The sequence below is a fragment of the Mugil cephalus genome, chromosome 18 (genome assembly GCF_022458985.1).
Source record: "Mugil cephalus isolate CIBA_MC_2020 chromosome 18, CIBA_Mcephalus_1.1, whole genome shotgun sequence".
Classification (NCBI taxonomy): Eukaryota; Metazoa; Chordata; class Actinopteri; order Mugiliformes; family Mugilidae; genus Mugil; species Mugil cephalus.
In genome coordinates this window covers 7,534,509-7,560,700 of record NC_061787.1, presented here as the reverse complement: position 1 = coordinate 7,560,700, position 26,192 = coordinate 7,534,509, and the positions used below count along the sequence as shown (strand labels likewise).

General features: G+C 40.1%; 1 protein-coding gene across 1 annotated transcript; it reads right to left on the bottom strand.

Annotated features, from left to right (window-relative positions):
• Position 1: 1 nt before the first annotated feature.
• On the bottom strand, positions 2-24,859 carry LOC124995821. The gene is made up of 2 exons (XM_047568517.1): positions 24,730-24,859; positions 2-959 (listed from the first exon to the last, which is right to left on the bottom strand). Exons 1-2 carry the CDS (start codon positions 24,764-24,766, stop codon positions 361-363), a joined length of 636 nt encoding a protein of 211 aa, XP_047424473.1. The 5' UTR covers positions 24,767-24,859; the 3' UTR covers positions 2-360.
• Positions 24,860-26,192: the final 1,333 nt, after the last annotated feature.

Sequence of the window (26,192 nt, the reverse complement as noted above, 5' to 3'; positions counted from 1 at the left end):
GGAATGATCTGCTCACCTTGTTTCTTCGCACGTCTGGAGCTCATCTTGTCTCCGTAGCTCCTTGTAGGATCAGACACACAGGCCAGCACCAAGAAATAAACGGTGACAGGACGCACCAAAAAAAAAAAAAAAAACACTGACCTGTGTGTCGAGCAAACTATTTACAAATGTACAAAAAATAATCCCCCGGTCGATCGAAATCTTCGACGTGAGTCTCTGTCCAGGGGATTTGACGGTGTTGAAGCACAGGCCAGCACCAAGAAATAAACGGTGACAGGATGCACCAAAAAAAAAAAAAAAAAAACTGACCTGTGCGTTGAACAAACTATTTACAAATGCAGAGGAAGCTTGACGTCCACGTCAAACTCGAGCTCTCTTTTTAGGAGGAGAAGTGCTGCTGGCGGTGCTGCTGCATTCCTCTTCCCGTCTTCTCTTTGAATTTGCCAGTCGCACCGAACATCTCTTGAACCGGCACAGGGCGGACATGACGAGCTCGCCAGATGAGTCGTAGTCGGTCACTCTCCACCGGTTCGTCAGCTCCGTGTCTTGCGGACGGTAAACCGGGGAGATGACCCTCGTGTACGTGCTCTCATCTCTGTACTCCATGGTGCGAACACAGTTCCTGCGGTCCCCCCTCAGCACTTCCATATCCGCCGTCTCGGGAATAGCTGGAGTGTATATCTTTCGGACAGGAACGCCAGGGGCCGGGGGAAGCGGGCCCGGGGGTGGGGCGTTCTCCCAGTTGGGCTGCTTCATTGTTTCGTGAAGCGTGGACTCGAACATCAAGCCCATGCCGACGCGAGCCTCGATCAAAGGGTAGTCTCTGCGTCCCGTCAGCAGGTTGTGATAGAGGCTCAGGACCGACTTGGTCAGAGAGTCGATGTTGATGACGGTCAGAGGACGGTTTCTCACATTCGTGACGAACATTTGCAGGACCGTGTCCGGCTCTATCAGATCAACTACAAGGAGACAAAGACATAAATCGCGTTAATTATGACATGATCGGAGCAATTAAAGGCTGAGTACAAAGGTCGAGGCGGCTGTGTAGTCTTAACTGTAAATCATTATTCTTCACAAACTTTGTTTAAGTAGACAAAGATATTAAAGATATTCAAGTTATATAATAATATAATGCATAATACATTTAATCTTATGTGAAATATATATATATATATATATACAATAGTATCAGCACTGACTAAAATGGGGTTGTTAAAATAATGGAAACACAATAGAAAACATGGAAACAGTAACACAAAGAAACTCATAGAGTAGGTGGATAAACTTAAAGTTTCTTATGTGTTTCTCCATCAAGAACTGAAACATCATATAATGATCACATGTGGAAAACAGGCTTTGACTCCACTGCGTTCAAACAATAACAGGCGCCATGTTGACCACACTGAGGTAAACTGCAGCACGTGTTTGGTTCATACAGAATTTTAGCATCATTCAAAAATGAGCCAGGCTCCATCTTGGCCCTTTATTTTTAATGTTAAGTCAACGACCTCAGTGAAAATAGAAATCCCAATACATATACAAATATATAAATAAATAAAACATGGTGTAATTAAAAAAAAAAGGTAGAAAAAAATTATTATGTCAGGTTATCCCTGTGTTTTTACCATAGCGTTCATCCAGAACATGCTCGATCTCATACTTGAAGAGTATTTTCTCGCGCCGTAAACGATGACTGGCCATTTTTCAGACTTTGGTCAATATCAAGTGAAGAAATCCACACTACAGATGCAGTTTCGTTGGATTATAGACTTCTCTCGGGCTTCTCTGAGTTTTTTCAGCAACGAAGTTGAAAACTTTCATCGAAGGTCAATCGAAGAATCGATACAGAAACGTAACCGCGACGGTCGCCATAGTGATTCTTTCAATTTCACATAAAAATGTTTTTATTTAAACCACACAGTGATTAAATTGGAGAGGGTCATTATTTTTGCAGTTTTTTGATATATTTGAATATTAATTAGTCACTAATCAATCTGTTTATAAAATAAAAATTTGTATTGGTTTTATTTTCATTTTATTTTCATTTGATTTATTTTATTTATGTTCCTCACAGATATGAAATAGAAATAGTCATGAACTTTTTCATTATTATTATTATTATTATAACATTTTTTCCAGATTTAAATATTTTAGGAGTGAAGTTGATTAGGCAATAATTAGCTGGTTGATATAAATAAATAAAATCAAGGACCACTATAACAGCAGAGACTCTTCATTGTTTTTTTCATGGACAACACAGTAAATTGTTAAATAAAAAATAAAATTGACATTTTCTTAACCTACAAACACCCCTCTTCAGCATCTTTGCATCTAGATCTGTCAGTATTTTTATTTATTTATTTATTTTACAAAGGCTTTAGTTAGGATTTTTGTACTATTTACTCTACTTATTGCACTTCTGGTTTGATGCTAAACTTCATTTTGTTGCTCTGCACCTTTACATGAGTATTAACAATAAAAAGTCACATTTGAAATTAGGACAAATTACTAAGAATTACACCCTTGCAATGTGTCATGTCCATCAATTCTGTGTATAAAAGCCAAACAGATGCTTCAAACACATCTTTGTTGTCAGAATGTGCTGATTTTGTGTAAAGTATCAGCCACACTAGAGCATAAACAGACAGTTAATTAATATGAATAGACACATAATTAATCCGTAACTTCACAGTAAGTTATTCCAAGAGTAAGAGTAAGTCACCCTCCATATTGATGAAAATATTAGAATTACTTAATAAGGGTTAAAAGACCTTTATAGAAAGATCTTAATACGACCGCTATGAAAGAAACCATCAACATCATACGGATGGGACCGTACCTATGTTCCCTGCGTTCTATGTTCCCCGGGTCCTAACCCTAAACCTTTTTAAAAAAAAGGGTCCTACGTTCCCCGCTTTGTATGTGACCGGGGAACGTAGGACCCAGGGAACATAGGGATGATCCCAGCAGCAATGTACAGGCCCTCAATACCATACATATATAACAGGAAAAATCAAAACAATCAAAACAATCTACTATATACACATTATTTACAGAATTCTAAAAAAAAGTGAATTGAAATAAGTGAATATTTCAAGCTTCAGCCGCCTGCTTTTGAGTATTCCTACATGGAAGAAATGCACAATCGTGTGTCCATGTGGAGTGAAAAGGACGAAGAAAAAGGAATCAGCACTAGAGGCTAGTTCTGTGCAATGGTTTGTCCGTAGTCGTAGCTATTTTCGGTTTCCTTTCATGAATGAGAAATCGAGGGTTCATGCTGCTCTGGAGAGTTATTTCCTCTCTGCAGGCACAAAACATACACGTTTGTTGGCCTTCAGTGTTCAAGTTTTTGGCCCAGAAAAAGGCGACTCTTTGGAGCTTCAGTAATTCTTGGATGATGGCTTGGTGTTTTTTGGCCTTTTAAATGCAAGGGGCGAGAAGTGATTAACATAGCTTAGCATAAGTACAAGAAAAAGGTACAAACAGCAAGACTGTCTCTGTCCAAAGGTTAAAGAAATCCACCCACCAGCACCTAATTAAGATTAAGAAGTTATATCTCATTAACGCAGCCTCTTATTTATTTTAACTACGCGCGCAGAGCCAGTCTAACTCAGTCTTTTCAATAAATTAGCTCATACATAAGTCAGATAGGAGAGTTTTAAAAAAAAAACACATCCTTCGGCAAGAAAGCAAAGAGACATCTAGCAGCATTAAGGAAGCTGCGACTGATTAGGCAGTTTTGGTCGAGTCGCTGCTCGAGCCCTCAGCGTGTGCATCAGGAACAACTCAGGGGATGAAAAGAAAAACCTCAGCAAACTTTCTCACAGCTCATTGAACCACAATGAAAACTCACAATGGTTTCCATGCCTCTTTGCTTTAGCGTTCCGGGTGCATAATCTTGCCATAAGACATTCAGGGGTGGCTTTTTCTGACTATTGAGGAGATGCTCAAGGAAGTGAAATGCTGGGGGATTTTTATTATCTCCTCAAACAGGAAAATGACGCTACTGAATATCTCGAGGGAGATAAATGATACGTTAAGTCCCCTTAATCCTGACAACACTCATTTTAAGTCTGGCTGCTCAGGCAGAGACTCCGTGAGTAGAGCACTCTTTAAAATAAGTGTACAGATTAGCTGTTTTGTATTTCAGGGGTCGTGAGCAATATTGAATGTAGAATCCTGTACCCCAATTCTCTTATTCTCAGATATGCACACAAGGAAGGTGTAATTTCCCACGCATCAGCAAACTGATTTATAAAAACTCTGCACTGCATGTGGCAAATCAGTGGAAAAATCTCAGTGCAAATCGTTGTAGCTATTTATTTCTGCCTGTATTCACACGGACACGGTTGTGCAGCGATTTGCAAAAAGCAGCAGCACTTCATTATTTTCACTTTGTGATATTTGTGTCGATAAAAAGCCAGTGGGCAGAAATTGAGCTTGACGGGATATTAATTCTTCTTACAAACCTGTTGCATCGACAAACGGAAAGGTCATCTGATGTATTTCACGATCTCTGCTATCTGTTAGAAACGTATACTACAGCAGTAATCTGACATTTCAGGCATTTTCATTTTTCTGTCCACAGGCTATTTCGTTCTGCTTTCTCGTATTTCAGCAACACTCTGAACACAAGCTATAATTCTTTACCTGTCTCTGCCTAATACAGCATGTCTCTCCCAGTTAAGGTGTTTTCAACCAAAAATGAAATTTTGTATTCCCCCTGCTGATATTTTTTACTTTTCAACATATTGGAGAAAATGTGAGAGACGAGAACTGGGTTTTGTATTGATCACCTGTGGGTTTCCTCCCCCTGCTTGTCCGATCCTTTTAAAAGCATGACGGACATGTTGCTCATTTATTTTCCCTCTGCAGCTCTAGCCATCTGTCATTCATTGAGCAGTTATACCTCTGTTTTACTGGCAGAGCTGGATTATTCATCATTTGTAGATAGGTGGCCAGAGAATAGACGTGGTTCTTATTTTGTTTTAATTCAAGGAAACCACACAATGAGTGGGATTTATCCCATTTATACACATAATAACTGCAGTGTAAGCGAGACGCACTTGTTATTAAAAGGGTACGCTTCATTGTACCCTGTGAATACAAAGGTTAATCTTCATGGATTTCCATTAAATGAATCCAGAAACAGAAAAAACTACGGCAATTTTCAGCCAGCTGTCAAGGACCAAGTCCGACCCTTTTCCAGCCTGATGGTTCATGGAGAAACTGCTCTGAGAATAGCTCATCTCTGCTGGCAAGCTTCTGCCACATTTCATTTCTGTCTATTTACTGAAGCCAAAATAAAACAGAGGTATTTCCATGAATCATAAATGGGCCAACTCAGCAGTTTGTTCTAAATCAAGTTTTTCATTTTAATTATGTCTGAAAGGTTTGAAGATTCATTCTTATATTCTCCACTATTGTGACCCAAAAAGAAAACAAGACGGAGGCAACAATTGCTCATCTGTCTCAGTTCATTAAGAACAAGAATAATCTGCTCACCGATCCTCATCTCTTGTCATCTTCTACTACCACTTATCCTCACTAGGGTCGCGGGGGGGTTGCTGGAGCCTATCCCAGCTGTCATCGAGCAAAAGGCGGGGTACAACTTGGACAGGTCGCCCGTCTATCACAGGACTAATACAAACAACCATTCACACTAGAATCACCAGTTAACCTAACAAGCAGCATGTCTTAGGATGGTGAGAGGAGGACTCAAGCCAGACTTGAAACCAGACCTTCTCGCTGGGAGGCATCGGTGCTAACTACAGAGCCACTGTGCTGCCCCTCATCAATCCTAGCTTCAAATAATGGATCTGATAATATGATGCACGTCATGACTTTTCTTTTCTTTTACTGTTAATAAACCATGATGACAACCATGCTAGCAGCCCTGTGAGCTACACAGAGGCGTGGTGCTCCGAGCATGTGCAACTCACTCGCAATGGATTTTTTGCAGACTTTTTGAATAGTTATGATCAGGTTTTTAAAGTACCTCATTTTTGGCTTTGACAAACCTGCACATGCTGTTAAAGTTATCTCAGATTGGGACACCGAAATAGCAATAAAAGCATCTTATTCTGAGTGCGGAAGATACAATATTTTGCCTTAGGGTAATGAAGAATTTAATACGTTTAGCAGTTTGCTATAATCAAAGAAGCTACAGGATGCTAGTTACCAAATATGTGGAGAATGATAAGTGCAGTTACGATGGAAGAGAAACATTGTTACATGGCCAAAGAACAAAAAGTTTTTGCTCATTTCACTGAATGTATTTAATTTTGTATGTATTTTTTCCCTGTCAAGATTTACAGACAGGCACATCCACTGGCAGCCTGTGCTGCTGGAGACTCTGCAGACTGTTCAGCACATATGTTTCCCCTCCCCCACTAGCAGAGTGTGTGCAGTGAAAATGCTTGTCCTCTTAGGCATTTTTAAAAAAAATCTATTTACCTTATCACTTAGCACCAACACATTACAGTCGAATCAACAGCCCCACCTTCCACTGTTGTTGTTGTAAGCTAAACATACATGTGATTTCCATTGAGAAGGAGGTGACTGAAAGTCAAGTATACAAAAGTAATTGACAGATTTGCCTCTCTTTAGATGAGGCGGAATAGACTGTAGTCTGTAGGGTCAGCTGAGTCCAAAAGGAGAGACAAAGGATAGAGGAGGGGGCGTTTATGTTGTTGGTTTAATTAAATTGAGATTTTAACTTGTTATCACTGTCATTTTTATCATGTAAATAGAGGGAGAAAAAGCAGTATCAGCTCCAAGTATCGGCTCAGAAAAATCGACAGCGCGTATCGGGAATCGGCCAATGCTGATGTAAAATAAACCAGCATTGACCCTAAATAATCCATATTGGTTGATCTGTACTTCAATGAAATCGCTCAGTTTCTTAGTTGCATGTAAATGCTACATCCCAAATATGTTCAAAATTATTAGGATAGAGGTACACATGGAAACATAATCAATCATAAAGCTATAGTAGTATATTAGCATGATAACCTTTGCTAATTATCACTAAGCTACTGGTAGTTTCCTCCTTGACGACCACACTATGCTCCCCTCCAAACGCCTCCATCACCTGTAGGTATAAACGGTCCAATAGTCGCAATAGTTTCAGTAAAACTCTCCTCTATCAAGAGCCCAAACATACACCAGAGGAAGACAGTACATGGAGGAGTTAATCGACCATGCGTCAAACCTATTTTTATCTGACAAGACAATGAGCACGTACTGTACCTCTCAAAATTACTGCTTTGAATTCCAGCAAAGCATTTCAAATATATTAAACGCTGCACGGATATCCGAGTAATTATTCATCCCGCCCCACAATAGTGATCCAGCCACATTAGGTTTGATTAGTTAAGGGAAAAGTGTCTTACAGACATTTCCCACATCCTTTCTACATTGCCAAACGTGTACCCACTGTTGCAGTTGATGAGACTTAACACATAATTTTTTCTCACTCGCTCTGATATTATCAGCTCCTTTCAGCAGTCGAGACTGAACATAATTAGATGTTGTAGCTCCGGCAGCTGTTACTTATTTATTTTTAAACTGATTTGCTGTGAGACTTCACTTTGCCTGCAGGAAAAAAACTTCCCAGCTCAACAGTAAAGAAAGTAATGATAACTTTTAAGGAACTTTTCTAATCACAACATAATGTAGGAACGCAAAGATTTGTCCTGTCTTTAATTTGAAGTATCTCGCAGAAAGCTCACAGTATGACTAGTGCACTGTTTGGATGTGCCGTGATTAGCTTCGGTGTAAGGCCTTCCATGTCTGAACTGTGCATATTTACGGGCATATATATGGTCATCTTCTTAGGGCAATGACCTACCAATCTAACAGTCGGCCCAACTTGCGCAGTTGCCACCAGTGCACCTCTAACAGTGGCTTTTTTGACAGTTCAACACGTTTTAAGTTGTGGAACAAACTAATCAACATGATTCACGAGAGGCCAGCTCCGTAGTTGTTCCTTGTCTAGTCCAGGAAACCGGAAGAACTAAGATTATCTTAGAGGCTGCTTCATGTGACGCAGAATGTGCCAGCTGGCCTTTGGATACTGTCTTTACTGTGTGTCAAATCCAACGTTTTAGTCCAGATTCAGGCAGCTTGAGGGGACATCTCTGTTGGCTTTTGTTGCTGGTAGGTCTTTAATGTCAGTTTGGCGTGGGTGTACCTTAACGTTGGCACTGATTGACACTCTTACCGGGCCATCTTGCATGCATTTGGTAGCCAAAATTTGATATGAGTTGAAGGAAATTTTAGCATTCCATGAGCATGGTTTCCTTGATTAACTGTGGCTAAAAAACATGGCGAAAACTTTCCTAACAATAGCATTAAAAAGCTCATCATCAGTCGGAAAACTGGGTGCTGGCTTAACACAAGAACTTCAGTTGATACCTTTTCTCAGCGTGCGCGAACTTGTCTTTGAGGATTGTCCATCGTCCTACACTGTCCCATCTCTATGCTCTATACAACAGGCCCAAGACAAGAAAACCAGAGGACTGACTTTGACATGAAAACATGAGTCATCAACAGGTGACACTTGTATAAACAGGTGCAGCACATTTCCTTAAAACACCTTTCGTCCGAGATTCAAACTGAAAAGAGTGCGTTGAGCTGTCGGGCTCAATGAGATGTTAAGGTGAGACACGGAGCCCGGATATGACAGCTGTGCTGCAGGCTGTTGTGGGTAGGCTTGACAAACCCAAATGCACGATTTCACAAGCATCATTTGAGAGCGTAGAATTGGATGTGACGTCTTGAGTTTTTTTCATGGATAGACAAATCCAACACGGGAATCTATTAACATTTAATGTCACTGAAGAACAACCACATCTGAGAGAAAATGCTCATCTTAAGTCTTCTGTATACTTAAAAATCTGTTCCTCTCCTCAGCCTCAATTCTCATTGAAGAGACCATCCAGTGATGCAACATCCTCGTGTGCCCCGGGTGATTTAACCTTACGTCAGAGTCTGTGATTAAGGCACGGCCATTTCTGGTTTTGATTAGCCTCTTCCTCAACCTTTTCGGACTTCTGACTGGCAAAGCCCAAAACAGCAGCCTTTGTGTGCGCCTGTGTGTGCAGATCGAGTGCATCTCCGGCTGGATGCCTCATGCCCTTTTATTGGCATCATTCTGCCAAATAAAATGTTTCTAGACCTCTGACCCCAGTTAAAAAACATTCTCGTCAATACATTAGATTTTTAATTAAGCGTATGTGTATGAATGTATCGTGTCTGTTTTACAGCTCGGTGTAAAGCTAGATTGAGAGAGATAAAGAGAACAAGGTGTTGCTTTGTAGTGCAGTAATCCAGAGCTTCAGAGATGTAGACAATGAAGAAGCAGAGAACAATAACAACTCTGATCAAAGTGTTTTAAGTAGGCACTGCAAATGCAGTCGGTGTGAAACTGTAAATTGGCAACTTACACTTGCTGCAGTTTGAACTAGATGCTTCTGCACCAACAGTGGTATTAATTATGAATTCAGTCAGTTGGCTCAAAAATAGGAATCTGTATCCAAGACACAAATATGATGCCAATGGAAACATGTAAACATCTTGAATTTTCAAACATTTGTTTTCATCAATTAATCTTGGGAATAGTTATTACAAAAGTAGATCCAAAGATCTTATCAGTCTTTATAGATTAGTTCTTGGTGTATTGCTCTGTTAGAAAGATAACCTCACTTCCATTTGGTTTCTGGGCTTGGTATGAAAAAAAAAAAGAAACTGTGGAATCGATTTGAATAATGTGCAAAGACATTTGACAAGAACTTCACACTACTTCACACACCAGATAGCAGCCGTGTCTTTAGTCACTGATGATTATTCAGTGGTTTTAACTGAAGCTTCTCATCTTCATCTACTGGAAAGATACAGAGCACCAAAGACTATTCTTTAACATTTTTGAGTTTCCTAATAATGTTCCACCCATACCTGACATCTAGGATATCAATGGAGACCATAGTTATTCTAAACCTTTCGTTCAGAAGTCACGGGGGAGTTACAAAGGTTGCAGACAGCATGGGGCTGTCACAGCACGACAAAGACACCCGTAGATAACACTGGAACACTTGTTTGAGTAAAGAGATGAAAATCCCATTTCAAACATGACACAGCAAATGACACAGCTTGTGCATATGTTTATGACTTACTAGCCTTCCTTGTACTGGGAATGAAACAGTAGTATCATTCTACTATCATCCTTCTTCAAAACCATGCAAAAGGTAAATGGATCAATAGGATATTCTGTTTTACGCCTCAGAGAATAGCCACTGAGGCGTACCACACCTCTGCGGAGGGCCTAAATAAAATCAATGTCAAACAACAGCAAATGGAAATCAGACTGACTGCGGCACCTGAGAATAAATGTGTCCTTCAAAGAACTTTGTGGAGCCTTTTGTATATAAAAAGGTCAGTATTTATTTATTTAGTCAACATTTGATTTCTTTTTGGAATGACGGCAGAGAGGGGGAGAGGAGATGCGTTACAATTTGATGTGCGACATCTCCAAACTGAGATATTGCTGCTGTGTCGGGACTGTGATGCACACAATGGTAATTACAGCACAATCTGTGTTCACATTATCACTGGAGCACGATCCATTATTTGATAGGAAATTAATCATCATCTGCATCCGAGCTGTGTTGTCTGGACATGGAGTGATGGGAGCGAGGAAGGCCAGAGATCAAGGTGATTTATTAGGTAAGGGTTATGGATTCACTGGAGCCCCCACATTAAACAGACACTTAAATCAATATCGTGCCATTCATCTTTGCGCGCACTCTTACTGATGTTGCCACTCCATAAAATGAGAATATATGTTGATGTAGCTCAGACTTTACAGACAAGTTGTTTTATGACGAGCGTAAAGCCTGGATCACCAATGACGCTTGTTGTTAGTAGAGTGATCTGGATTCCTAGCAACTGCTTTATTTTAAGGGTCTTAGTGTCACAAATCCCATGAAAAGATGGTAACCAAACAATGAATTGGTACCATTAACAGGTATGGCTAGTGGCTATGGGAAAGGGAACTTTCAGCTAAATGCTAATATGCTAACAATCATAGACGGAAATGGGAGCTATGAATGCTCCTCAAAAATGAAGCCAAGTGAGTATGTTGAGGCGTCCCCTGGTGTCTGGGTGCAGAAAAGGTCATAAGCGCCACATCCTCCATGTTATGAGTAGGAGAAAATAAATAAATAAGCACACTGCATAATGCAAATTTCTTTGTAACTGGCACAGTGCAGTTAAACAAAAACGCAAGTGAGTCTAGAGGAAGTCTGGGTAAGTCGTCAATGATGTGGCTGAACATTTAGTGTGAGTGACTACCTCCTGAGCAGAAACTTAAGCACAAGGAGGAAGTGCCAAAACAGCAGTTCCTTGAATGGCCACTAGAGGGTGGCTCCAAAAGCAACCGCAGTCTTGAAATTCTCAACTTTACATAAGAGGTAAACTTGCCAAGTTCAGTCTCCATAGCTAATTTCCACACTCATGATGTTATGGGATAAATGTGAAGGTAACTTAGCTTAGAATTAAGCCTTAAAGTCAAACATTAATAAGGCTCTTTTGATTGCCAGACTCTGTCAAGAAGCTGTTGAACAGAGCCACGACACAGAGCTTTAAAACTGCTTTTTAAGTACCCTACGTGTGACTTCATGAACGATTTATGGAGGATCCCGCTTTATATACAGCCCATGATGTCATGGTTATCCCTTCAACACATAAAACTACAAATGTGAGTCATGGGGCCACATCAGTATCAGTAGGTTTTGTCCTGTGAGCAAGAGATAACTCAGTCTGAACCAAACCACTTGGCACCAAAAACACAAGTGAGCCATTCCATTGTACATGGTGACATTTTCCTTCACCGCTATGAAAATGGAAAACGTAGTCTATCTCCCGTATGCACAGTCAAATTGTCCATTATTTCACAACTGAAAGTAGTTCTCAGTAAATGCACATTTACTGCATTTTGAACTACTTCTAAGAAATTGTTTGATTTTAAAACATCTATGTAAAAAATTATATTCAGAATAAGATAGAAAAGCTTTACATTTGTCCTTTGAATGTGTCAATTAGGAAAAACATTTTTATGTCCCCTATTAGCTATTGTTTCACAGGCTATTTGTTTTACATGGGAAAAAAGAACGAGGGAGGAATAAAATGTCCCATCTGTTCATTAACTCTGACTACACACATCAACAATTCAGCTTTTAAATTCAGCAAGACACCTTCCACTTCTTTTATTGCCTCCTTGGAATATCTACCACTATATTATCTCAGTGGATTAGACCATGACCAGAGGCAGTTTGTTTTGGTTTTGGCTGAAGGGAACATTTTCTCCAAACCCTCCCTGTCGCTGGATACCACAGAATATTGATTTAAGTGGTCAGGCCAACCCATTACATTTATCTCGGCAAACACGGTTGCCATGACATAAAAGCCACTGCTGGGCTAATTTTGTATAACTGCTGAAAAGGTTGACAAGAATCAGATAATGAGAACGAGAAGAGGAGGTAAAGGATGTGAGATAAAGCAGTTAGTGTAAACAGAAATGTTTCGGTCAGGAATGGAAAGGACGGGTGACATTTGTTTTGTCAGTAGCAGAGATGGTTTTGTAAAGTGTAATAAAACACGGCCTCAAATGTCATCACTACGTCAAACTGTAACTGCATTGTGCGCTTCATTTTAACCTATGAATAACACTGAAACAAGGACATAAATAAAAAAATAAAATAAAACTACATTTAAGCAGTTTCCATGCACACAGCACAAGACAATTTGAGAGAGTTTAAGTGTGTTATATAAAACTCTTAGAGATGTATCTCTGCCAGTAATGAGACTAAAAATAGGTCTCAGCAACACTTTCCACATGCCTGATGCTCTCAGGAATTTGCCATGTGAATTTGAAAAGATTTTAAATCCACTTTACATGAGTCTGAACAAACTGACTCCAGAGCTTTGTGCATATCCCCTGGAAGTCTTACCACCAATCACTCAAGGCCCCCCACAACACACTGTAGTTTGTCATTGTTCGTACGCCTCAGAGCCAGCAGAAAACCTTATCGACTTGTAGAACAAGCTATAGCCCTTATTGACTGGCCACCTCTCCCAGTGGCCATTATCTTTACTGCCTTGTTGCCAGATGGAGCCGGTCAGCACTGGCACACAAAACAACCCTGCACACCTTTTTTGTGTGAACAGATGGACCCAAGAGGAGATGGGTGATGTCACATGGAGCGAAGACGCACAAATAACAGAGGAGGGCTTGCTGACTGTGGGTAATCTGCAGTGAATTAACAAAAGGAAAAAGCACAGATCCTGGGAAATTACCAATTCAAAAGGAAGATCTAGGTCAAATCTTGAGAAGGTGTGCATGCAAAATAACAGGATACGCTAGGGATGCACCGATCTGCCTTTTTTCACCACCGATAACAATATCTGAGGTTTAGTATCAGCTGATACTGATCCGATACAGAAAAACAGCGCGGAATTATGGTGACAAGCGGTAAGTTTCATTGTGTGGAAAAGAATGGGATCATTCTTCTGTGCAAGGCAACATCAGACTTGACTTAAACATTTCTTTCCTATTTTTTTAAAAAAAAACAAATGAAACAAATGTACTGAATTACTTATTTATTTAATAATTGTGCACCAGTAAAACAATCTTAACCATAAAAATATAACAAGTGTAACTGGTTCAGTCAGTGCAATTAGGGATTCAAAATGTAAAACAAAATAAATATTAAATAATAAATAAAGGAGCTCAAATTGAGAAAAAACAATAGCATAATAATAGTATGTAGCTTGGTTGGTAGACTTTCAAAATAAATAGCAATCAGCTCTTAATATAGTTTAGTGCAAATGGGAATCAAACATCCATTACCGATATGGGTCGGCTCATTGTCACCGATACCCGATCTAGAATTTTCTTCGATATCAGTACCGATACCGATACAAATATCGGATCAGTGCATCCCTACACTATACCATCATTCGTCTAGTTGTAGTGGTGAACAAATTAACTATGCCTTTTGTTTGTATACAATAGTATATCCTTGTTTGATGTGTGTGATTGTGGGGACATTACCGATTACTTAATTGTCTGCAACAGAATTTGCTGCCACTAAGCTCAGTTGGCGACTGAGTATGAAGAATCATCAGTGTTTCGGTGGAAGCGATTGCTTTGATTGGATGTTAAGCGACATAAAAGCAAATCTAGATATCTGGAAGGCACACAGGTCTCGTTTGACCATACCAATGTGCAATGTGCAACGTTTTCACAATGGCACTTCCCTTGGAACAAAACAAGAGCAGACGGAATTGATCATTCAGGAGTAATTTCTAGGGGTAATGGAAACACAGCAATTGACGATGGCCTTCACTGCTGGTGGTTCTTCAGTGTCGTTTGTTTTGCCTTTACACTTTAGGTCTTTTTGGGTTTTATTTCAACTTTGTCCATATAAACTAATATACTAAATTAAAATGTATTATTATTATTTAACAGTACTCTTATGATTTTTAACACTTTATGAGCTCACCTCCGAACAGTCTCTGGTTCTGAAGTGTGGATTAGTTTCTTCCCACTCACATAAAATCTGCTACTGATTAACATTAGTCACAGGGGGCCATGTCTGGATTCCCATCTGCCTCATACTGTTATCAGCAGAAAAGCAATTTTAAAATATGCTCGGATGCTTAGAAGGAAGAAGGTTTTTCACTGAGACAGGAAAACTATCGTAGAAGAGACACTGTTGCTAGAGTTATTGTTGGAGCCAGCACAGCCGTGTCTGCCGTCTGTGGGGGGATTTGTTGTTTTATGCGCCACTTCATCCCAAAATGGACTCATTAGAGAGGATTCTTCTCCAGCAAATACATTCGTCCTCGTACTGACTCACAACACAAGGAAGTATCGGGGTTTACTGAAAAGATTTTTGAAGTACTACCTGCCCTAATTTCTAGAACACCTCCTCCTGGTACCGTGAAACGACCTGAGCACATGTTAAATTGAGACGGATCTACACCCTGGCAACTGTTGTCACTATGTTTCTCTTTCTCATTCTCCCAGTCTCATTATTCTGTGGATCTGGCCTGGAGAAGCCTATTTATGCAGCTGTCAGCAGGGCAGTATGGGAGACCGCGGAGCAGCCTGAAATGTGAAATGCTTTATCTAGGACCCTACAGAATACAAAATTTGAAGCTCGGGAGAGAGGAAGCCACGCCACACACTGAACAGCATAGACACACAGCGTCTGTGTAATCAAGTTATGCAGCTTTATTGTGCTTTCAATAACAAGTCAGTCAATGTTTCCCCTCTGAAAACATCAGTTGTCAAATTGTCGTGTCAATACATCTATTTGCTGTGATTTTGTTTTCAGTCTGTATTAAAGACGTGTAATAAAAAAAGAAAGGAGAAGCATGAGCGCATACATTTGTGTCGGCGTGTGCAGTATTGTGTTTACAAATGCGTCCCCGACAGAGATAGGAACAGAGCGGGGAGGGAAAAGAAGAGACGGAGCGAGAGGAGGGGCTTGGGAAAGCGAGATCTGATAGTCACGACGAAACGAGGCATGAGTCATGTTGATGATGACGGGGACAGACGGGTCAGGTAAGCAGCAGCACCCGTGCCATGTAATCACTGACCCAGAGGCTGCAGGTGGGAAGGCGATATGTCACATTATCCGAGCAATAAAAAGAGGCAAGAATCCTGGATCGATATCCACCATAACTCTCACTGTTATGTCAGTTTTATGGTGGTATTTTACTGGGTGTTTGATATGGAATTATCTCCAGTAAGAAGAAGTCTTATCGGAGACTTACTTTCTAGACGTGTGTATTGCTGCGTATTACACTTTGAAGAAAAATATTGAAAAAGAAAAAAATGATGGACCAGCGAGGAATTTATTTTAGAGCAGCTCTAATCAATTATCATCACATACACAATGGATCCTGTGAAACAAATTGCTTGCATTGACAAACCCACAGAGAATTTTCACCTATTTTTGCAGCTGCTTTCATCTCCGTGTTGCAGCGTTGTTGCATCTTTTATGTCACTGTTTTAATTTAATGGTCCAGAATGTCTCACCGCCGCGGCCAACCGGGAGGTGGTTTCCTCACAAAGAGCTCCCATAAACCCACTGCAGGCTACTTTAAACCCAAGCTGACAAAGAGACAGATTTAACAGCTAGCTAATGAATATAGTATTATGCAGCTGTGGCACTCAATATTCCTTTCAGGCACTAGAGGAGAGCAAAATTGGGAAAGAAGAAGAATGTATAATGAGTTTAAATTCATGATATGGTCAGAAACACAACGCCACGTCAGCTGGATGCATAAATAGGTATTTCTTTGATAACAGCATTGCAAGGCGTTGCTACTGGACTGGAGAAAAGAATAATAATTCAACCCATCTTACCCATAATGTACATAAAATTTATAATTTTAAACATCTATAAAACACTTAAACTCTAAATGGTTAAAAATACAACAAGTGACAAAAACCAAGAGGTGTTGCGTATACCCCAGAGCATAGCCGCCTTACATTTTCATTATCCGTGGCTCAGATCTTTCAAGGATTACAGAGAAAAAAAAATGAATGTGTGAAAATGGAAAAAGAAATGAGGTTTTAAATGCAGCTGACTCATGCACTGAATGTAATGTAGCAAATCACAGGGTAAAAAGTAAGCCGCTTAACTACACCTTCCTCTGCCAAGTGATTATTGTTGTGTTAAAATCTCAGAAGGATCCTCTGCTATATGTAAAACTGTGAAGCATCACAATCTTCAAACCCATCAACCATATTGTTCGGATTGGACGTGTAATGGAAATAAACATAACGTAGTGAAGATAATTCTGATACTGCAGGTGATAGATAGAGCTGAAAATAAACTAAACTGATAACAGTGGCTATACAGTGTCATACCTGGAAATAAAACTAAAACGAGGGCCTAATTAAAAAACCTGCTTTCACAGTGTTTCACAAATGATCGTGTTCATATCGTCTATCTTGCAATGATTCAGATGGAAAAACAGCGAGGGGGTGAGTGTGAATGGGACTCATGAAATAAAATGTAATTTCATGACGATGAATACAAAAGGTCAGGAAAAGCATGACATTTGTATCTCTTTGCTTTCTTAATCATAGTTATGTCTCGTACATTTCTTTCATGACTGAGCCACTGATATTACATAGTCCCCATGTCTGTGTTAGCATGTGTGTGGTGGCGAGTGGACATTATAGTAATTTTATTAAGTTAGAGAGATAAAAGGCTCCTTTGCCCACAGTGAATAGCAGACAACAATTAAAGCTTCTGGCATCTGTCTGACAGTAACATTATAAGAGTAGGGAAATCCAATTAACATGAGGCACCTTTTTTTCTACAGCATAACCTTCAGACATTAGTATGTCTCTGTTTAGTTGCTGTGTGATGAAAGATTGAAAACAGACTTATTTGTATCACAACTGCCTTTAATATTTTCTTTTATCTAGATCAAATTGCTGGCACAAACAAGCACAATATGATCATCTTAGTCATCAGGAACATGAAAGCCAGGTCTTTTGATCGTGCAGCCTTTTTGCATCATTTAAGGAAAGTGATTCCTTGCAATTGTGACGCTCTCTTTGCTGAAATGCTAGTCTGAAAGCATCTGTTTAGACCTCATTCTCTAGCAGCTGTGTGAGACCTATTTCCGTCTAACTTCACTGCTTAATAACTTCTCATGTAAGTATTGAGGAGCTGCAGTTAATGGCTTGAAATGTAGTCGCGCCATTAAATGTTAATCTGTTTATACGCATAAAAATACTGGAACTCAATGAACGTTTTGGAATAAAAAACATTTCATTATTTTGGAAAGTATTCGATATATTCTTGTTGCCCTAATAGATGTTTTTCATTTTCTGCTAAATTAACCAGCTAGAAGCTACAAGCTCTAAACACTATAAGACAGATGTCAAGTAGACAAGGCACTATAATAAGTTGTAGCTCAAGAAATGCACCAACATATCTAATTTGTTTATTTTATACAGAAAGTCAAAATGCAAAAGACACAAATTCATGTTAGTCAGCTAGCTGCTGTTTCTGCTCTGTGTGCTAGGCTACCTATCCCACTGTGGGATAAATGAAAGGATTATCTTATTTTATCTTTATGTGCTGACCTCAAATAGGGTCGTAATTAACCGTGTATGTGGAAATCTGCAGTGAGGTCAAGAGTTGTGACATGTTTGTATTCGCCTTCAGAAATGTTGGAAACCGATGTCAGTCAGTATATCGTAATTTAGTAAGTTAAGGGTTCTTTCTTTTCTTTTCAGGAAAATGCTGACATTTTTAAGAGCCTCATTCTTTTATTATGCCTCTGCATTTCCTACACTAAGATCTGTGACCTGTGTTTTTCACTCAGACGTTGATGTGTCTGCCTGTTACATTCTGATTTTGACAGCTCGTCAGACTGTATCATTGTAGAAGCTCCAGTCTCTATCTATCTATCTATCTATCTATGAGCTTTAACATCCTGTCTTTAAGCTAGCTGGCTAATATATAGTTTCACATATTAGGTCATTGGTTTATGAAGAGTATCAATTAAAACTTAAATTTAAACTTAGACAAATTCTAGTTCAACTAACATATAATACCTTGGTCGTTTATCTTGTACATATAGTAGTCACTACTACTAGTGATGAACTGCACAGTACTTTCTTGGCTGTGAGTCCACACAAGCATTCAGCAGTGACATAGAAAGTCTTAGCACACTATTTTAGTAGCTTCAAGCCCTCTGAGTCTACATCCAGCTGCTCCATCTTTAACCACTGTCTGACTGTTCACTTGTCGTGTTCATAAGCATCGCTCCACTGAGGAACATGCAGAGCAAGGCTGCTTCTGTCTGCCAGAAGCCATGCCTCGGATGCTAATTATTTCTACTTTTCGATCCGTTGGTTGTCTCAGACCAGAGAGCAGCCTGATTTCAGAGGTTATTGATGGGTCAGCAGAAAAGGCGATAAGAGGGGACCACAGCGTGAATGTGGCCAATGTCAGGATTAAAAATGTAATACTGTTTTGCATTTTTAATTAAGCAGCACTTTCTGTTCTGTATTGGAGAATATATTCCATACTTTTACTCAGATTTTTGAAGCTTTGAATATGTGATGCCTAAACAATAATATCTGGATTGAGAAATGAGAGAAAGAGTAAGTGTGGTGTTATTTTTGAAATGCTAATCCAGTCTTTTGTTGAAGGTTAAGTGCAGATTTCCTTTTCACGATTTCTTACTGGAATTGCATGCTGCCTGAAATGTCATGTTAGGAATCAAGCGTGGTAATCTAACAGTGGAAAGGACGGGAAAACTCAGCAGCTGGCAGCTGGCTAACTTCAGGGCACAGTGCTGTAGTCACGCCTACCAAATGAGCAACCTTATGGTGTTACTAAGAAAAAAAATATCCTTTTGCACACTATAAACATCTATAGGGCCGATCTCTGACCCTCTATCTCAGTGTCACCACTTAAGAACATTGTGTTCTAGCTACAGCCAACTTTCTGAAGGTAACATGAATAGAAAATGACACAGAGGTGTCTAAAAGTAAGAAGTTCAATAAAAGTGACAGTTTCATGAATACACATTGCAGAACCTTGTAATTACGTCCTTCATGGTAATTTGCCGTTGCCATGGGAACAGAGACAAAGCAATCAATTAAGGCACTCATGTTGGTCTGAAGGAGACAAAGTAATTATTTAACAGATTAAAGACACAGCATGCTGCTTCTGTGACAAAAACAATTATTGTTCAGTTTTGTTTTGTTTTTTTTACTCAAAACCTGCACTTAATTTGACCAATACTGGAATATAACATTGACTCACCATCATCATTATGAAGTTTTAAGTAATTTAATAAGCTTGCCCACCTTTTCCAAGTCTAATTTAGATGACGGAGTGTGATTACTATGATTCTAAGGAGTTAATTAACCTCTTCACCGTTACTATAACCAGAGCTGTACATATGTGACGCTTTGTCCGCTACAGCAAATGTACTGAGGAGAAACACGCATCCATAACAGTGAAGCACTGCTTTCAGGGCTTTTCTTCTTGCTTGTGTGACACATGTCTCTGCAGGCAGAGCTGGAAAACTGAGCAGCCCACAGTTACGTTGTGCAAGGATACTAGGTGACCACGGTGGAAACTTGCCATCAGCGCTCTAAAAGCCTCCCGCCCACACACAGATGCACACACATCCAGATGCATGCATATTCGCAATGTTCCCTTCCACTTGTGTCTGATGGACTGGTGTTGACAGTCGGAGCAGCTGATGACTCATTCCCCGATAAGCGACGGTCCGGCCCCCTCTGAGTCACCTGAGTGCTCAGATACCCATTTATCACAGTAATTGCAGTCACAGGTGGAGGCAGCGACCCAAACCCAGCCGACATTCTCTGTTTGCCTCTCTCTAGGTAAATATAGTCTTCAATTCATGTGTTCGCTCTGCACTGACACAGATGTGTGGTCTCTCCCCTCCCTCGCTGCTCCCTGCGAACAAATCTGAATTACGCTATCTGCCAATGCAAAACATGCCCATTCATACAGTCACTGTAATTATGATAGATGGTTAATGCGATCAACCGATAGCTCTTCACGTTGGCTCTAATAGCAATTTAATGGCTTGCATAACAAATGATGCATTTAAGGGTGCATTAGGATAAAGGTTCAGTGGGAAAGCGCTTGACAGAAGGCAGACCATTTAAAAGCAGGAAGAAGAGGCGCATTGGGCTTTCAGGCAGAAGGAGAAAGGCACCATTGCAACACCCCCTGCTCTGCAAAGTAATTACAAGAAAAAAAAAAAAAAAGAGATCTCAAGGGGGATATTTGTACAGCTCACATGTTGTTGGGGAATGTGAATATGGCATAAACAGATAATGGGGCATTTTCACTTTAGCACAGAAACAGGACATATTCCACACACACATTTTCCACTTGAATTTAGGCTATTTGTTTTCATTGGTTCTCCTGTGTGTCCCCTCTCAATTTTCACTCTCTCCATGTCTGAGGGTGAGGCTTCTTCTTTTTTTCTTTTTTTTAAATAATGTGTACACAGAGCCACAGTACAGCGGCTTAGCTCAAAAACTGTCTCTGCCAGCCCTCGGATGTTTACACAGGCATCACTTACCTGCAGCTACTCCAATAACTGAAATTAGGTTTCTGGTATATTCTGTGCAGCAGACTGAACAAACAGAAATCATAGACAGTGAATTATATTGTATTTGTGCCTCAGTTAATGGATTTGCAATAAGTATATAGAGGTGTTACATATTTCATCTGTAAGGTGAATTTGTGCTTGTTTTACATCTTTGAATAGATGTAGACGACATGCAAAAAATTGCATGCCGTCACCCATCCTCACTCCTCCAGCAGCTCTACTGGATAATTTTTCTCATTTCTTATCAGCCCACACCGCTGTTCCCTCTAATCCTTTCCTGCTCCTGCGCTGTAAGATGGTGCCTGTACTTTAAAAAAAAAAAAGCTGACACAGTTCATTCCCCCTCCATCAAACTGGTACCACTATACCCTGAAGGGACACGCCCCCTTTACCTTTTACCCACAACCCATTGTGTCAGGTGGGTCAGTGGTTTTCTAGCTCGACAGTGACACAAGCTGAGTGACGCTCATGCTGTGTTGTCAAATTCAAGCTGTCATCTGAACACAAACATGCAGAGCAGAGCAGAGCAGAACCAAATGCTGATTGAAGGAGCTACGATTGAAAACAAGTGCTGGGGCTGTTTTTGTAAGTGGATGATAAAATACAAGATTATTATTTGTCATCACTGGAAAAAAATGGCACGGCTAATTCAGGGGTTACAAAAATGTAATGATTTTTTTGTTGCCTTTGTTTTGGAGCACTGACGTTAAACTGGGATTTATGCAAATGAGAGGGTTTAGTAATATGTCTGTAGCACTGCAGCTGCAATATTTGGACCACCTACCTAAGGACTGTGTCACGCTGCAGTTTTACAGCTTTAATAACAAGGCTGATATTCTCTAGAATCAAGCTAACCATGCAAACGTTCATGCTATGTTGTGTGTGGGTTTGTATATGTCGACTGAGGAGGGTCAAAAGCAGGCATGCGCTGCCCGTGGGGCAAAAGTTAAAAGTAAATGAGGTTAACTCTAAGAGACAGCTCCCTATCGGGTCAAAACCAAGCCGGGGTAGTAGTGGTGGTGTCACAGCAAATATGTCACAGGCACAGGAAAACAGCAGGGAACGTGCTGAGGCTTGTTCCTCCATCCACCTATGTTCATTATCCCTCTGCCTCATCTGATGCTTCCCACCCGAACAAAAAGGCTTCACTATCAGTCAAACAAAAAAGATAAAACATCCGGCTGCAGACACTATGCAGCTTGAGACTTTTGGGTAACATTAGAATAGAATAGAATAGAATAGAATAGAATAGAATAGAATAGAATAGAATAGAAAATCTTTCGTCCACAATATTTGGGATTCACTGAGCATCCAAGTGAAAATATTTTGTGGTTGAACATACATTTAAAATATGCACTGATAGTATCAATAATAACTTTGTCCCTTAGATGTTTGTAGAAGACTGACATAATGGTGGCAAATGTAGGAGTGAAGCCTCTTGTTCAGGCTTAGAGAGAGTGGCAGCAGCAGATGGGCTGAGGCCTGACATCAGCAGGGTCATCCTGACAGAAGAACAATGTGTGCTGTCCTGTGTGGTCAGCCCCTTACCCCTGCTGAATGGCAATTAGTACTGGGCATAAAGCAGGGTTCCTATTGGCTGCCTGTTTGCCTTATGTCTGGCTCGCCTGTTATCGGGAAGCCATTGTAAACAGCACCAGGTTAAAGATTTATTTGAAGTAATTCTGCAGTCTTTGACGACAGGAAAGGAACAGGGTGAGTGAGAGAAGTGACAAAGATGCCAGATAGTGGCACAGTTAGCCAAGCGAGTGAAAATGGATCTAAAGATGTCAGTCAGTCTGTCAGTCTGCTAGTGTCTTGGCTGAAACATTTCCACAGTGACTTTGGTGATTTAATGTCTTTTACTCTAACAGTATATCTCACAATCTACTGGATGTATTGGCACATAGATGCTATACAGAGAAACATGGTTCCCAGAGGGTGGTTCCGATCACTTTGGTTATCCCCTGACTTTTCCTGCATCATCATGAGGTTGACTTATAGATTTCAGTGATTAGTCTTGTTAAATTGATTCTCATAACATGTGACTTTTCCATAAATATACCCCTCAAAATGAACTGTCAGTCTTGAGATCTTAACCGATTTTTATGTATTGTCAAGTCAGAAGAATTGACTATACATAAACCTATGGGTTGTATAAAGAGTTGTTCTGAAGCTCAGTGTAGTTGCTCCGGTTCTCACCATCTTGGCAATGCCTGACTCCACCTAATGTGCCAAAACATAGTACCAAGGCACCAAGCTCTGCACCCTACACCGTATCCTGACATGGACCTCCCAGGACTTAATTTCCTTGTTGACGTGACTCAGGGACCAGACAAGCACAGAAAGATCCCCTCTGTTCATGCTCATACACACAGTCTTCTCAGACTGTCCCTACGTTCTGAGCTGTAGTGGTTTTAGTGAAAATAACTGATGCCGATCCATAAGTGTCATCACTAATAGAAGCGCATAGGTGAATTAGCCACGTTTGGGAAATCGTACCAGGGAATCTTGAGCTGCGCATGCGCAGCTGTGTTTATATACCGCTTGTATAGCAATATGGCACATTTTTTAATCGACCATGGCAGCACACTGGCAAGACCGTTAGATCCGTGAGCTGCTCTGTATCCGTGGTGAAGAGGAGATTATGACCTAGTTTTGTCTTTTTCCTCTTGACAAAAAATTAAATCCTCTGGGGGATTTGATCCAAAACCTTTAATCGCCATCTTCTTCTCAGGTCCTAAATCTCACACTAGCCAGATAGTCAACTTGATTCATCCATTCATCATGCAATGAATGGTTGAAACGTGAATTAGCTACTGGTATGTTACATACATTAGCCGAGCTAGTGATCAGCCAATCAGGAGAGGTCTGGGGCCTTGAACTTCAGGCCCCACTGCCCAAACAGAAGTGTGGCTGTACAAGCGCATGCGTGTGCAGCCGTTCACCAGTCCACAACACTGCAGACCAAGGCTATCTCGGCTGTGCTCCAGCGAGTGGAAACAGAGATGCAGCATCAGGCACAACGAATTATTCATACACAACAACACTACAAAAGGTGTCTACAGAGGGAATTTCATTCATCAAATGCGGACATTTCATTGGAGACAAAGTCTTTTACTTATTAACTTATGCGCATATTTGACCGGCCCCTAAAGCAAAGACGCCTGCGCCCTCTAATAAAAGCCTGCCTCCATTAAAGGCCGGATATTGTGGGCGGCTGAGTAAATAAAGGCCCGGGCCTCTATTAGAGATACTACGGTACGTCTATGGCGGCGGAATGGCGCCTTTTAAGTAACAGCAGCATCTTTTACACAAATTGATTTACCCTTTTTCAATAACACAGTATGCATTTACTACACCAGTTACATTCACATTCACAACAACTCCTTAATAAAAGTGAAAACCACCAAACAGTTTATATTACAATTATATATTATTAACGTTAGCTCTCAAAGACGTTGAGCTAACGTTAGCTCAGCTAGTACAAACTGCACTTACTTTTAAGTAAAAAAAAGAGTTAAAACTCACCAAAACCGATGTGGTTTAAGTCGTATGTACTCTTCATAAATACCCGACCAGTTGGGGGTTGTTTTACAGATCCAAACTAGATTTTTATCAGAACAATATTCCACTCATTATTCTCCATTTTCTGTTTTCCTCGTCTGCTTCTTCTTCAACGTTTTTTTCTGTCGCATCACTTTGGCGCCGCTAGTGTCTTAAAGGGACAGTAACTGTTTTCTATAGGCATACTTTTAATTGTCCGCAATAAATTATTGTTATTATTTTACCTCACGTTGATCAATCAAAGAAAAAAAAACTTTACTTATTTAATTATAGCATCTTATCTTATTGATTTATTTATTCCTTTTTTTAAATAAAATTTTAACATGGGTTACTCGCAAGAAACTCAGAATAATTCAAAACATGGACAAGTCATATGTCAAATACAGCAGAAGCATCAATGTCGACTCAGGAGAATGGCATAAAGATACATAAAAGATGTAAATATAATTAATTTTACTCACCAGAACTTAAGAAACAATTTAGAGTTTTCCTCTGAGTCTGTTAGCCAGGGTACTGCTCCTAGCTAGTTGACTGAAAGTGGCTAACAACTTTTCTGTAGTTGCTCGACCTTTCTCCATGATGCCCAGTCGTAAAATGGCCTTGACAGTAAATCCTCAACCAAATCAATTTCTTCTTCAGCCATTGTGCAGTGGCAAAGCAGCTAATAAATCAACACACCTACATCTATCTCACAACAGATGCAGTGTGCTAGCTAGGGTTAGCTCACTCTCTGACTATCCAATCAGAGGGTGTGAATATGCTGACGGCTCCATCAACTCAAAATCTGATTGGTTAAAGTAACATGTCGGATCAACACTTATTTTATGTGCAGAACTGATTCTGAAGGCCTCCAGGCAGATTTATTTGCCCCTAGCAACAAATCATGGCTGAAATGTGATTGGATAAGAGCTTTTTAATGAAAATACATGTTTGGAAGCAGCACAACCAGGGGAAAAGCTATGGAAGGAAGTGAGCGGACCTTTAGGAATTATTTAATGGATATTCATGGAAAGTATAATTAAGTATATTAGTCAGATATTTTGTTAGGCAGCAGAGAAGGCCCAGCACTGCCCATATAGACAGCAAAACAACAGATTCCTTAGCTCCGCAGTTGCCAAGATGACATCCAGAACTTCTAAACCACTCTTCATACAGCCTGTGGGTGACTTTATGAAGGGTCCACCCATCAAAACGAATTCTCATCAGGTTGAGCTCCAGCTTATATGTCATCCTGTAAAAGAATGGTTAGCAAACTGTTGTGCACAGATTTCTAATGTACACATCACACAGGAAGGGGACAGGAGAAGAGTGCTCTCAGTCCCAAAGGGTTAAAGTATGTAAATACTGTTAGTGAATAATGTGTCCATCAGTAATTTGACATTAAATCGACGGGAAGCAGTTATATTTACATGGAGACAATCTAATCT

Excerpts from the sequence above, each read along its gene's own strand:
- LOC124995821 (XM_047568517.1), bottom strand. The coding sequence starts at position 24,766 with ATGAAGAGTACATACGACTTAAACCACATCGGTTTTG. Across the intron at positions 960-24,729 it reads CTTAAACCACATCGGTTTTG|TTGATCTGATAGAGCCGGAC; the intron begins GTGAGTTTTAAC and ends GTCTCCTTGTAG.